Below are 14,998 nucleotides of genomic sequence, written 5' to 3'. Positions count from 1 at the left end.
TATATTTTAAAGTTTCACAATGATGTAACTGAGATATTTCAGATTAACTACTATAGTTTTAATTTAGAACTGAGTTATTTATCACTTTTGTGAGATGTTGATTTATTGTTATTGTATGTGGGATTCAATTTCCAAAATGCAGGAAAAAGATATAAGAATAAGACTTTGGTAAATTTATTTAACTAGCATCGTTTATCTTCATATATATCAAGTACTTTTTTCCCAGCATATCTTGATCTATTTTGGACTTCAATTTTTTTGACATATAGAGATTTTATTTTACAAGACAAGTTATTAACTTTAGTTGAAATGCTTAAGAGCCGCTTCACAAGCCTTTTGTGCTAAAAACAAATCAATTTTCAAGTGCTTGAGAGAACTGTAAAGCTGCTATACTTCATAGAAGTTGAATCTCCTTTAAGCAAGATGAGATCATGCATTTTTTATAAGTCGACGTGTTAAACTTTGGTGTATATATATATAGTTGGACATAGATAAGGTGATATGGTACTCTTTCTATGACCAATATATATATATATATATATATACATATATATATATATTTTTTTTTTTTTTTTTTGGCATTTTTCACAAAATTCTTTTTATTTAATTATTTTTAACAAATCCAAAATCCACTTTTAAGAAACAATCGGTTACAAAATTCAAAAGTCACAGTCAAAAGTTACAACTATTATTAAGAGTCCAAAAGTCTCTACAGGTTTATGCTTTACTAAAAGTTACAAGCCGTTACTAACGTTATTATTATTAATATCTTTAAATCAGACCCATGTTTATTATGATTCATGGATCATTATTCGTTATGCATTGAATTGTTTTCTTTCCTTATTGGAAAAGAGGAAGTGAGAAAGTTTAACTTTAACCCTTTGAAATTTAGAATTCTCATATGAAGGTTCGTGGGAAGCAATAAGTATCTCGTGAAACTAATTTAGATGTATACAAACTGACAGTTTATTACAGTTTTTTTTTAATTATATATATATATATATATATATATATATATAGACACACACACAAACAACACTCTTTCTGTCCTAATTTATGTGACACACTTTTCTTTTTAATCCGTTTAAAAAAGAATATCACATTTCTGTGTTTAAAAATAATTTAATTTTACGAGATGATTTACATAACATAAATATCCAAGGCTTATTTTCAACTATTTATTTCAAATTTTTTTCTTTATCTCTTAAATTTCCTCTCAAATTAAATCGTGCCACATAAATTGGACGGAGTGAGTAATAGGCAAGTGGTACATCCTTCCATCTGAGCTGTGGTTTAAAACTTTAAACGGTAACTTTCCTTACAAGATTAGGAAACTAATTTGGATTACGGGTCTTGGGTTGTGTTGTCCGAACCCATAATATAAAACGGGTCATTAAGTCTCTCTCTAGTCTAATACTAATTAAGTTGGGCTATCCGTACCGGTAGACCCGCAAAGACTATCCTCTTACAAAATCCTTCTATTTTTAGAAAGTGTCGTCTCCGATCAATACCGTTTCTTTATCGCCGGATCGCCACCTTCTCTCTCTCTATATATCTATCTGTAAGTCTCTTTATCTCTACTTTGTATATCTGTTTGTCAATTTGTCGGATCATATGTTTTGGATCGGTACAATTAAAGTTTCTTAGCTGCAAATTTTCATTTGATCACCAATGTTTTTCGTTTTCGTATAAATTTGTGCGGTTTAGAGAAGATATGTTTATGGGTTCTTTTGTTTTTGTTGTGCCTATTTGTGCTTGCTATGCCACACTGATTATATCTTAAGTCTTTTTGATTGTTTTTGTTGGTTATGCGTATTATTTTATGGGTTAACTTGATGTGATAAGTATAAGCTGCATCTAGTGTAAATTACAGGGAAAAAGAAAACCAAATGGGGTTGGTTTAAAGATTTTGGGGTTAGGGTTTTTGTATCGAGTTTAAAGACTTTGGGGTTAGGGTTTGGATCGGCAGAATTGAAATTGCTTATCTTGTTTCTTAGCTGGAAATTTTATTTGATTACTAATGTTTTTCGTTTTCGTATATAACTTCATTGATTGCATTGTGGTAAATTTGTGCGGTTTAGAGAAGACAATGGATTCTTTTGTTTTTTGTGTGCTTGGTATGCCACACTGATTATATCTTGAGTTTTGCTTGCTTGTTCTTGTTGCTGCTGTGTGTTTTTTCATGGGTTAACTTGATGTGATAACTATAAGCTGCATCTAGCGTAAATTACTAAGAAAACCCAATGGGATTGGTTTAAAGGCTTTGGGGGTTAGGGTTTTTATATCAAATAGGGAAAGGTTGATTGAGGGATTAAGATTTGTCCAGGATTTGAGAGCTACTGCCAATTTGCTTGATCCGAAAGGTTTTCTGCCGTTTCTACCCTTAGACATTGCTCCTATGTTGACAATCTTCCCCCCTTAGAACCAGCTCCATGTTGTTCTAACACTGCAGCCTCGTGTTGATACAACTAAGGCTTGACTTCCCGTACCCTTACTAGTAGCAAATAAAGACTAGACATGCAGCTTGTTCGACAGAACTCACTGCATATAGCTCGAGCATATAGAACAAAACAAAGATTATAGTTTGCGATCAAGTCTTTCTCTTCTATAGCGGTTCAGAATTCTATTTTTATCTGTAAAGTTGTTCAAGTGATCTATCAAGAATAAAAGGGAGTCCCTTCTAGGAAACCTTAAAGCATTTATAATGGACAATGAGTCCTACTCCAGGAATTGCCTAATACTCTCTCTGTCTCAAATTATTTGTCGTGTATCCAGCTCAGGTGTTTTCCTCAGGTACTTGCAGGTGGTTAGCGAAGATCCTACCTTAGCGAAGATCCTACCTTCCTACTGGCCAATAGGTTTATTCTTAAACAAAGACCATAATCAACTTTTGGTTGCAATTACTTGCTTTAGTGTCTTTGGATTCTTCTATGAATTTTCCAAGGCAGGTGCCAAGACCGATGAAAGTTTTTTACTTTTTTGAGAAGCCATTTACTAAGGTCTGGGTTTTGTTTTGCTATAGGAACCTAGTACATCCTCTATTTCACTTTATATTTGACGTAATTTGGCCTATAAACTTATAAAATTTTTAGTTGAAAATATTGTCAACCTATTCAAATTGTGAAACACAAATGATTGAAAGCTTCATTGAAAACTCTATCTATATTGCTGTTATAATTGCAAGTTTTTTTTACCCTAAATGCTGATAATCACGATTGCACTTAAAAGATTATCCTGCCGAAAGTCAAATTTTTGTTATTTAAGTTTTCCTTCCGTCACTTAGTTGAACTGGCTGGAACAAGTGAAAGGGGTTCGGTGAGTTTTTATAACATAATTACCTTTTGGCCATATCTTAGGAGTACTCATAGCATCCTTAGTCCATGCAACTTCGACCTAGATCATAATTGTTTGAGATATACCACAGCTGTGGTTATATGTCAATTTATTCTCCATCACTTGAACTAAACAAGCAAGTAAATCTGGTCAGCAGTTATGCTTCTGTCAGTGTCATTACGATGTCTAATGTCATTGATTTGAATAGTGTAGAAATTTGCCTGTTTAGCATTAAACAACTAATCCCTAAATCTATCGATGCCAGAATGGTCTCTGTCTCTGTTCTTCTCTTGCTCTGATGTGTTACTGTGGATATGCCATTAGTTTTTTGCTTCTAAGTCTCCATCTGGAGTAGGTAGAGATATTTGCTTAGGGAATACTTCAAAGTCATAGCTTTCCGTTTGCATGAGACAATGTTATAATCTAAGCTAGTGAAGTTTCCAATACTTCTAATAGTGGCTTAAGTGTTGATATTCCTTTGACTCTCTCAGGGTTGATACATTATTTGATGAGCCTAACAATGCAGTGAATTTATCAGGAAGAACATCAGATATAGAATGAAGAGCGTTGACCTGTAATTTGTTATTCGTCTGTACAATCACCCAGTAGTCTCTTTGTTGTTCAGATGTTATTTTATTTTTAAATATTATGTTCCATTTTAAATTTTGGTGATGATTTTGTTTTGATCTCTTCCTAAGCAGAATATTGGGGGTGTGGGGTGTGTCTGGTTGTGTGTGAGGGGTGGGGGGGGGGGGGGGGGGGGGAGGGGGTTGAAGTTCTCAGTGTTGTAGGGTATTTGAACTTATCTAGTATATGCAATTGCTAATGTGCCTAATTATTGTTCGTGAGACACAATTTCGGTATCATTTTTTCGCAGAAAAAGGCTCTTACAGAAGCACAAGGTAAGGCTTTGTACGATAGACCTGATTTGATCTGATCCTTATCTAGACCGCATGAATAGAGCGGGAGCTTTAGTGCAGCTAGCTGCCGTTTGTATCTTTTTTTTTTCGTGTACTCGTACATGCTCTCTGCTCAAATTTGGTGTGTAGATAGATAATATGCCATATCTGAGAAAGAATATCCTTCACTAGCATTTTCATTTCTTGAGCAATGACTATATATTTATTGGAGTGTTGTCCTCTGCAGAGTGCTGAGGTGAACTGCATCCTGCTGATATCTTTCGGGAACAATATGCAGCCAGCTGTTCAGCCAAGGTCTTTCGCCAATGGATTTGGCCGTCGGAAAGGCGAAAAAGAAACGGGAACTAGGTTGGAGAGTAGAATGCAGTCTACAAAAATGACTTCCAGCAAGTCGACAGCTGTAGGTGAGAGCTGCTAACTTAGAATTCTCTGTATTTCTTCATATCCTTAATTCTAACTGCTATGAATTTCAGGTAAAAGGGGGGCATACGAAAGCCCTTCACAGGATCGACTAGTTTATTTTAGTTCATGTCTTCTTGGACATCATGTGGAAGTACAGATGACGGATGGATCTGTGTTTTCAGGGATATTTCATGCAACAAATGCTGACAAAGATTTTGGTATGTCTGGAAAATTAAAATTAGATTTCTAGATTATTTTTCTGGTATTGATGACTTTGAACATTGTTCTGGCATATATTCAGCTATTTTGTATTTGAAGCATTATTCTATCGTTGATCTTTGCACAGGTATTATTCTGAAAATGGCCCACTTGATAAAAGATGGTTCCCAGGGGAGGAAGAATGATCCTGAATCTTTGATCAAACCTCCAACAAAGACTTTGGTAATACAGGGTAAAGAGCTTGTGCAGGTTGTAGCAAAGGTTTGTGTGTTACTTCTAGGAGGTCTGCTTCCAATTGTTTTATTACTCTGTTATTCTCAAATCTAAATTTAATACAGTTCTTAAATGATCAACCAAACAATTGACGCTTTGATATAAGATTGTGGTGGCATTTCATGCAAGACTAAGCTATAGATCACTTTTGACAGATGCTAGAATCAGATTTATGGCTGTCTATCTGTTAGACAGTTAAAGCTATAATAATGGGGCTATTGCTTTGGAATAGGGTGTGCCTGCAACTTTAGATGTCTTCAGAGCTGAGTTGCTGCGGGAAAAACAGCAGGAACTGTTGACAGATTCATGCATATCACAGTCCCGGGATGGTGAGGTAGAGAGGCAGTTGGAACGTTGGGTACCTGACGATGATGCTCTTGAATGTCCTGAACTGGATAACATATTTGATGGCCACTGGAACAGGTTATTAGATCACTCTAGTTTGGTTCATCCAATATTTGTCTCAGAAGTTAACTTTTCAGCTATGGTGATATGAATCACATCCCCCCACCGCAAACCCCCAAAAAAGGCGGGTGTCAACATGTTACCGAAATATTCTGTGAGATAAACTGACTATTACAATGAAATATTTTTAAAAAAGACTGCCTCTAGTTACCATCTTTTTTGCTGTTTACCCATTCCTAATCACCCCTTCAACGTGCTGAAAATGTTAAACTTTTTGCATTCTTTAGAAATTTTTTCTAACAGATATTTTGGAATGAAAGAAAGGGAAGCTGGAAGATAGAATGTGTGGAGAGAGAGGAAAGGATTTTTTTTTTCTTTTTTTTTTTTTCCAGTTGACCAAGAGATAAGGAATGTAATGGGTGCCCGTTGAGGTAAATATCCTTATCCCTGGCCACGTCTCTCCAGTCTATCCGTCTCCCCCGTCCTGGCCAAAAAATCCAACAGGAAAGTAAAATATTAGGTATCCCTCTACTCACCTTCTTTCTCACCCTTCCGATCAACTAAACATCCATAAATCTAAGCATATATGAATTCAATGTTTTCTGGAGTAGGGAGTTGAATTATGCAGGATATTAGGCATGGAAAAATTTCATGGTTTTTTTAAATCTTTCCAGAATCATTCAAATCCTTTTCTAATGCCTTTTAAGTAGAACGGTTCTCGGTGGAAATCGTTAGTTCATGCTTATGTTCTGCTTTTCCTTTGAGCTGCCTATTACAGAGGGGAGCAGCGCCTTCCCCATGTTCAAAGATATCTTCTACTTCTTAGAAGTTTATCAGAAGTCAAATTTGATTTGGTGCTCCTTTAATGTTCAATAGTGGTGCCAGATGAATGCATTTTGCTCAACAGCTGTATTCTTCAATTTATCAGTGCTACATGCCTATAAGATCTCTTTCCCTACTGTTGTCAAATTTCTGCTAGTTGTGAATTATGTTTCTTTAGCATGTGCTTACAGGCTATCTACCAACATGGCGATGTGTTTCATCTCCTATATCACTGAATATGTGGTTGCAGGGGCTGGGATCAGTTTGAGGTCAATGAAACACTATTTGGAGTAAAAAGCACATTCAATGAGGAACTTTATACTACAAAGCTTGACAAAGGTCCTCAAATGAGGGAGTTGGAAAAAGAAGCTTTAAGAATAGCTAGGGAAATCGAGGGTGAGGAAACACGTGATCTTCATCTAGCAGAGGTGAGATTTACATAGTTACCTTTTTCTTGTGGAGTGTTCTTAAAAGTCAGTTGCTTAAAATGATGAGCGAAGAAAGCAAGGGGTCCTCGCTTCACACAGGCGAAGGAAAGCAGCTCTAAAGAAGCGTGAGCTTCTGACAGTGAGGCGTAAGCGGTCCGAGCAAGAAGCGCTTCTTTGATTTAACTTTAAACGATAAACAGAATAATAAAGTAATGCTGTTTACTAACTCCTTTCCAGATACACTTCAGTGTTCTCTCTTTGTCTTTTTTCTTTGTTGCAGGGTTAGTAACAACCCCTCTTTGCTTTTCCAGATTTGCTTCTTTATTATTGTTTTCTTCTTTGAGATGACCTATTCTTCCATTTGTTTTTCCTTTTTTTTTTTTTTTTCTATTTCGTTTACTATTCTCCAATTCGTGATTTGTAGGCTGAATGCTAGGACAATATTAAAGCGACCCTTTGCCCTGTCAAAAGAATATAATAAAATGACGACCGTTTGGTATTAAAACTAGTTATTACTAAAACAATTATAGGCTGGATGTAGGCTGAATGCTAGGACAATACTAAAGCTACCCTTTGCCTTTTTTTCGATCAAGGAAAAGATTTCACTGATATTAACAAGGCCATAAATGGCCGTATACAAGAGGTATACCAAAAAAGGAGAAACCTACGAAATAAAGTTCTCTCCAACTCCCCTTCAAGGTCTCAAGTTCGAAACCCACTGGGTGCAAACAATTTCTGAGGGCCATCGGACTGGGGTAAAACCCTGAATTAACCGTGGTGCACTTGCGGGAAACTCCTTGCCGAGGGCCTGTGCACCCCCGGGATTAGTCGGGGCTCAAAGAGACCCGGACACCCGGTGCTTAATCAAAAAAAAAAAGTTCTCTCCAAAAGACACCTAATCCTCTATACAAACAGGAAATACATGGGTGCACCAAAAGAAAATAAGGGATCGGAGGCGGCTACTCAATTGAGCAAAGCTCATCTCCACCCCTTCAAAACCTCTCCTATTCCTCTCTTTCCAAATGACCCACAAAAAAGCAAAAGGAGTAACATTCCAAGCCTCGTGACTTCTTCTCCTAGCTCCACTCTTCCAACTGAACATCAACTCCTTCACGGACTTTGGCATAACCCAAGAAACACCAAGCCATTTAAAGATATCCCACCATAACCTCGTGGCTAGTTTACAATGTAACAAAATATGATCCACGTCTTCCCCTGTCTCCTTACATAGGAAACACCAACTTATACAAACAACCTTTCTTTCTCTAAGGTTCTCCGCCGTCAATATCACCCCTCTAGTCGCCAACCATGTGAAGAAACACACCTTCCTCGGCACCTTAGGTATCCAGACTGAATCAAATGGGAAACTATCCTCCGCCCTAACCAAAAGCTTCTCATAGAACTTGACAGGGAACAATTTGTTACTTCTCAACTCCCAACTCAAAGCATCGGGTCTGTCAATTGGCTCGCATTGCTTGTGAAGTAAAGCTAGCAATCTCTAAAGCTAGAACGACCCTTTGCCTTGCCAAAAGAATAAAATAAAATGATGGCTTTTTGGTGTTAAAACTAGTTATTAGCAACAACCCTTCTTTGCTTTTCCAGATTTGCTTCTTTGTTATTGTTTTCTTCTTTAAGATGACCCATTCTTCCATTTGTCTTTCCTTTTTTCTCTATTTCATTTACTATTCTCCAATTCGTGATTTGTAGGCTGAATGCTAGGACAATACTAAAGCGACCCTTTGCCTTGTCAAAAGAATAAAATAAAATGACCACCGTCTGGTATTAAAACTAGTTACTACTATTACTAAAACAATTATACATATGTTATTGATGTTGCAAATAAATTTTTTATGGCCTTATAACTGCGAATTGAAAATTAAAAATTGAATTTGTAATTGAATTTGTCTTCTTTTGAGCTTCCTGAAGTATATTTTAATGGTATTGAATTTGAATTGTTGAATTAATTATTTCACTATGCTTATGAGATATTGAAATTAGTAATTTTAATTGCTGTTTTGATGTTATAAGAACTAAATTATCATATGCTAGGGAAGTTTTGCATCTTCTGTAAATTTTGCTCGATCGACTTTGAAGAAGCGTGCTTCGCACTTCTCGCTTAAAACCCCAGGAGTCTCGTTATTTTTTTGCTTTCTGCTTTTGAGAACACCAATCGTGTGAATCCTTGGTTTTTTTGCCATCCTCTAATAGTTTTTGTTCTGCTTTTTGATTTTAATTTTGTTCGCTTGTCTTCGAATTTTATTTTCACAGGAGAGAGGAATTCAACTTCATGGGAACCTTGAAGTTGATGAAGAAACCAGATTTTCAGCAGTTGTTAGAGGGGTTGATGATAGTGGCTATGGTGATTGTGAGGACATACTGTTGGATTCACATAATGATGAAACATTTCAATGTGTCTCTAGTTCTGCTATGGGGAAGCCATTCACTGGTATGAGTGTTGGGAAAGTTGTTGATGGTGTGGAATTCTCATCAAGATCTTCCTCTATGGTATGCGTATGCTCATTAGGTTCACTGTGTCTTGCATAAATTATTCCTTTGTGCTATAGGAGCTTTATTCCTTCGTGTCGATCTACTACTAGTTTCGGTTTTACGTCTGTGCTTAATTTATTTTTGACAAACCGAGGCATTTAATTGGGATATACCAGATATAGGAGATGTGTTTCTAACTAGTCAAATGTCTCAACTAGTTGGAAACTTTGTCGCCGAGTAATGCTATGGAAGTGCTGACAAATACGAGTACTATCCATGCCTTGTAGACACATTTTCTACCAGCTAGAAATTTTTCTTAGCTTTTCATTGATCGAATAAAGTGGGTTGAAGTGGCACTCAAGGATGTGACCTAGTGGTCAAGGAAGTTGGAATAGACCGCATGATTAAGACAGCAATCTGCCAACTAATAGAGGGTGCTATGGAAGAAATTAGGCACCGAACTGAGGTTTAGTGGGATCATATGAGCTTTTGGGAAGCTACATTAGTTACCAGATTAACTAGCGCCATACCCGCAGTAGGAGATACCATAGTGACTTGGCTGTGGGGTGGGTTCTCCTTGGACAATGCCACATTAAACAGCCTCTCTACCTCCTCGAGGTAGGGGTAAGGTCTGCGTACACTCTACCCTCCCCAGACCCCACTTCTGGGATTACACTGGGTATGTTGTTGTTGTTGGTTCTTGTAAATCTTTTACATCTTCAGCAGAATCTTCATCTTTCTTCTGGAGACTCGGCTTCATATCCCAACCGAGGCAAAGAAACTTTAGGTGATTTCTTTTTATCATTCTCCGGTAATGGAGTTTCCGGTACCTCACAGTGGATTAGTCGAGGTGCGCACAATCTAGCCTCATAAACCACTGCTGTAAAAAAGAAAATAATAAAATAAAAATGGTGGTTTAAAGTGCCTGCGTTCATGTGGTAGTTCTATGCCTTTGATTTTCTTCTCATGTCTTAAGATTATATTGCCGGTGTTAATCTTGCCATATTGTCTGTAGCATGAATTGCAATCTTCTCAGTTGAGTACCAGCAGGGATGTCTATGATGATCATAACAAGCAGTCATCAGCTGAACATGTTGGTCAAAGTGCCTCGATGATGGACGAGAGCAGGTAGTTACAGTCTTTTCTTTCTGACATTCTTATAATCCTTCTCTACTTAGTCTGAGAAGTCTACATTCTGGTAGGATGTTTACTACTGTTAAAAGAGACAACGTAAATACAATGAATCCTTACCCCTTTAGCTATCAAATTTTGCTGCTCTAACCAAGTAGTCCTTTAGGGGGCACAAGATCACGTGCAGTGAACATGATGGAGCTAGTTGCAGTGAAGAGGAGATGAGAATGCAAATGGTAACTGAACTTAAACTCCTTTAAATCTTATTGCTTTCATTAAAATCTACATCTTTATTATTTCTTTTTTTCTTGCTTGGAAAAGCTCTCTGATGGTTTGTACTCCTTGTTTCTTGTAGTTAGCTGATGGGGCTCAGACATCAATACCTGAAGGTGAGTTTGTCTTGAGGTGCTCAAGTAGTCAAATATCCATGTCCGCAACTCCGAAGAATAGGGTTTTGATAAATATTTCCCTTCTTCTTGCTACATTGCTGCTAGTTGACTTGTAGCCTATCATCTTCTCTTCCCTCTTTTCCCCTCAAAATGGCTCTTCATGTTTTTATTTTAGGATGTTATACTAGTGGAAAAAAGTTGTTGTCTGCCTCAAGAATGTTGAGCATGTCACTTTGGTCTTTTTCCATCAGTAAAACAGAAACAAGCTGTGTTTTTGTTTTTATCCACTGCCCACCAGCTAAAAAGAAGGGGAGAGTAGTGCAGGTCTAGGTAAGCTTCTAATGAAGCGAAGTTCTTGACAGCTTTTGCACATCTCTGAAGTTCTATTTAAACAAATTGTATACTGAGCATTCAAAGTAGATTTTAGAATTAACTTTGGTAGCATTACTTGTATGGATGTTCATGCGAATCAAGGATGCTATTGGCTCCTTAACGCGATTTTTAAATGGATAGTTTTAGGCTTAACTGGGTGGCCTCCCTTCTTATCATAGTTCATCCCCTTTTCACTCACGCTTGTGTGATGAAAGTTACTTCTAGTCAGTTGTTACAGTCTACTGATCCACGTGCTTTGTGTTATGTCTGTTTTTTTTTCCTTTTTTTGTGTTTACAAAATGTGTTTCTGTGTCTCATTTTTATTGGGATTAAAGTTACCCTTTCATGAATCTTTGTTGATTTTAAGGTTTTCACATGTAGATTCCAAGTCATCACTAAGAGTGAAAAAGGAAACCTTGGATAAAGGTGGGTCTTCTGTGGATGTCTCTGCATTGGCTCCCCCTCTTAAATGCCAGGATAAGATCACAGGTTCTTCTAGCGAAAAGGGGACTTTTGCGTCTTCCAAGAGTCGAGACAATGCCAGATCTGCTAATTCTTGTGTCAGACCTAGTAGTTCTGTTCTATCCTCCATTGATAGAGCAGGTGCTGCGTCTAGCAATGGATTATCGCGTAGCTCTTCAGTGAGTTCATTTTCTTCAGAAAAATCCACAAAGTCCACATTAAATCCACATGCTAAGGTAAGACTTCTTTGATACCTTTTTTTATTCAACAAACCATGACTGTCAGCAAGCAATCATTTCATGAAGTTTTAATGGGCTCTTAGTTTAAACCGTCCAGTTGTGCTTATGTTGAATGTTCTATCAGGAATTTATTTTTAATCCCAACGCGAAGAGCTTCGTTCCATCTCAGGCAACTTTAAGGCCGGCATCTCCAGTGTCTGAAAATTCCTTCTACTATCCAGCTGGGGTGGCTGCTATGCCACACATGCATGGCATGCCTATGGGCGTTGGGGTAATGATGCTTGTGTTATTATTACTTGTGTTGTTTTTATGAATGCTGCTTTTCTTATCTGGGCACTTTTGATGCCAAGCACGGTTGAGTCTATATAATCTGGGTTGTACAAGATCTGGCATGTAGGACTTGCAAATGATTCTCTTACTTTTTTTGAAATGGGTAAGTATGGAGTTGCAAATTATTCTAGGAATGGTAGTTTCTATTAGTGGAATAACGAAAACTTAATTTTTTAACAGGTTATTCAAAATATTACTAATATATTGACCATAGTTATGTGAAAAATGAATATTTTATTGTTACACTGAAGGAAGAGCACAAACAAAATACAGTGAATCTATTACAACCTCGTCCTTTATTTGCTTAGGACCGGCGATGTGGCCGAAGGGACTTCCGAGGGGTAATCTTCTAATACTTTGCCCAAGCACGCATGACTTGGGAGTTTTATGTCTAGTTAACGGAAAGGGGGTATAAAAAGAGACAAGTAACGGCCACCTGCTTTTATTATGTGCCCTTAATTGATTATTTTTCCATCTTTTACCGGAGAATATATCATGGCTGCAATTCTGTTGACTACTGATGACTGTGATCCTTTTTAGACTAGATTTTTGGAATATTCTTCAGGAACATAGATATGAGATTGAATTGCAAGCTGTTTCCAAATTTTTAGATAGCTGGTGAAGTTCACAAATTTTTTTAATCTATTTGCGTGTTTGTGATTGGACATACTGTGGCTTCTCTCTCTCTCTTTTTCCTTTTGGGGCGTGGGCGTGTTCTGATGCTAAATGTTGCTCGAATAATATTTGCAGGTTGGTCCATCGTTTGCTGGACATCAGTCTGTTGTATTTAATCCACAGGCTACACCTGCACAGCAGCCGTATTTTCATCCAAATGGACCTCAGGTTCATCATTATCTTGGGCATTGCCCTTAGTATGTGCTGGTTGTTCTGCTGTAATATTGAAGAGATTTGGTTGATGCGCTAATCGTTCTGCCTGTTATTTTGAAGTGGATTGCATAATGTTTAAAATCTCTCCCGTTGTTGCAGTATGGACAGCAGATGATGATTGGTCACCCTCGGCAAGTTGTCTACATGCCAACTTATCCCCCTGTAAGAACCTTTATTTGGCATTGGTAACTTTTACTTTTTCAGTCTTGCGCAGTTACAGTCTTCTGGCCATTTTAGTAGCTCTCTCATTGTGATAAATGTCAATTTTGGGTACCTTGCTTGTGATGAATTTCTGATGATAATGGTCCTTATCAAAAAGCAGGTAATGCTAAAGAGGAATTTTACACGAAAATACAACAATAACTATGCCTTAATACCGAGCAAGTTAGGGTCGGTTATATGAATCCTAACTATCCATGTCACTCCATTTAAGCTCGTCCCAATTTTGATAAAACAAAATTTCTTTTTTATCGCACTAAAAATTATTTACCTTAGTTGAGTATGTCCAATGTGTTTGGTATTTTAAGGATACATTGGCCACACTGGCTATCAACCTACCACAACTTTCCTCCTTTTATACTGAGTCGGGACTAGCATATAAGCAAGCGCAAAAGCTATAGTGATGTAACCTTTTTTTTCTGCTTATATAAGGAGAAAATATCGATAATATGATTACAAACTAGCAGCTTTAGCTTTCTTTCTTTATTTATCTATCTTGATGCCAGCAGGAATTGCCGTACAAGGGAAGAGGAGAGTATTGACCAGTTGGTTAGTGACCTGCATTGCTTGGTGGCGTAACCCATTTGCTTATATGGGAACAAATTTCTGACAGTAGATTGCATGGATCATTTATTGGTGCATAAAGCCCTGCTAGTTGATAAAATAGCTGCAATCTGCTCCTGCTGGCTGAAATGGTTCTGTTAGCACTCCTGTATAATGCCGAATTTGTTATTCTGCTTTTCATAATCATAGATCTTTTTTTTCGGTTAAGCTCATAGGTGTTCGTTTGCAGATTGGTGTTTATTTCTCATCTTTGGTTTTGTTCAACATTTTTTTTTTTTTTTGGACAAATGTAACCAATCTTGTCCTATATTGTCTTATTACATGATGGTTGTGGTGTGTGAAATTCGTTTTTGTTCATGTTGTTTCATCTTTTTGCTCTTTGATAGTGTTTGCTGGTGCAAAGTGATAGTTCTGTGGACGAATTTGCAGTTTTGGTTAATTCTGATTTTAGTATTGGTGTCACTTCCTTGGTTAATTCTGAGTTTAGGAGGTGGTATATGGCATTGATTGTCCACTGGTGACAGGCTAAATGATCCGTTAAATTTAGAAGTCAAAATTCCTTTAAGGAGGTAGTTTTTGCTTAAATTCATCCAAGACCACGAGATGAATTTACCTCTGTATTTGGTATGAACGAACATAACTATTACTCGTGCAATACATTTTTTTTAAAAGAATAATCACACTAAGCATCGAGTATAAATTTGCTATGCTGTGTAAAAGGCCGGGGCTGGTTGACTAATAGATCTACGAGGATCTGGCTATAGGCTTGATCGGATATTAGTTTCTCCACAACGACAACAACAACAGCCCAGTGAAATCCCACATCTTGGGGTCTGGGGAGGGTATAATGTACGCAGACCTTACTCGTACCAAGGTAGGATGACTGTTTTCGAGAGACCCTCGGCTCAATAGAAGCATAAAAAGGGGGTCAGATAAGGTTAAAAGATTTAGTTTCTCCACAAATAAAATAAAAATAAGGTTTTTAGTAATAGTTTATACCTCAAATTTGAGGTTCCAGCGTGCATTATGCCATCACCACCAACTCTCTATAATATATGAACGGGAAAGGGTCAGATTTGTCCTTGTACTCTCAAGAATAAGCTATATTTGTCCTT

At 37.2% G+C, this 14,998-nt stretch overlaps 1 protein-coding gene across 2 annotated transcripts; it reads left to right on the top strand.

Annotated features, from left to right (window-relative positions):
- Positions 1–1,306: 1,306 nt before the first annotated feature.
- Positions 1,307–14,226, top strand: LOC132633500 (polyadenylate-binding protein-interacting protein 4-like). Of its 2 annotated transcripts, none has more exons than XM_060349967.1 (15): positions 1,307–1,561; positions 4,480–4,657; positions 4,727–4,873; positions 5,002–5,135; positions 5,380–5,570; positions 6,625–6,802; positions 9,071–9,307; positions 10,305–10,417; positions 10,587–10,656; positions 10,776–10,809; positions 11,563–11,879; positions 12,007–12,153; positions 12,963–13,055; positions 13,200–13,262; positions 13,826–14,226. In XM_060349967.1, exons 2-15 carry the CDS (start codon positions 4,525–4,527, stop codon positions 13,859–13,861), a joined length of 1,893 nt encoding a protein of 630 aa, XP_060205950.1. In that variant the 5' UTR covers positions 1,307–1,561; positions 4,480–4,524; the 3' UTR covers positions 13,862–14,226. The 2 variants fall into 2 exon arrangements, with proteins under 2 accessions (XP_060205950.1, XP_060205951.1); XM_060349968.1 differs by having other exon boundaries at positions 1,308–1,561; positions 13,829–14,226.
- The last annotated feature ends 772 nt before the right edge of the window (positions 14,227–14,998 follow it).

The sequence above is a fragment of the Lycium barbarum genome, chromosome 3 (genome assembly GCF_019175385.1).
Source record: "Lycium barbarum isolate Lr01 chromosome 3, ASM1917538v2, whole genome shotgun sequence".
Lineage (NCBI taxonomy): Eukaryota > Viridiplantae > Streptophyta > Magnoliopsida > Solanales > Solanaceae > Lycium > Lycium barbarum.
The sequence above is the reverse complement of the archived record's forward strand: the minus strand, read 5'-3'. Positions and strand labels throughout refer to the sequence as shown.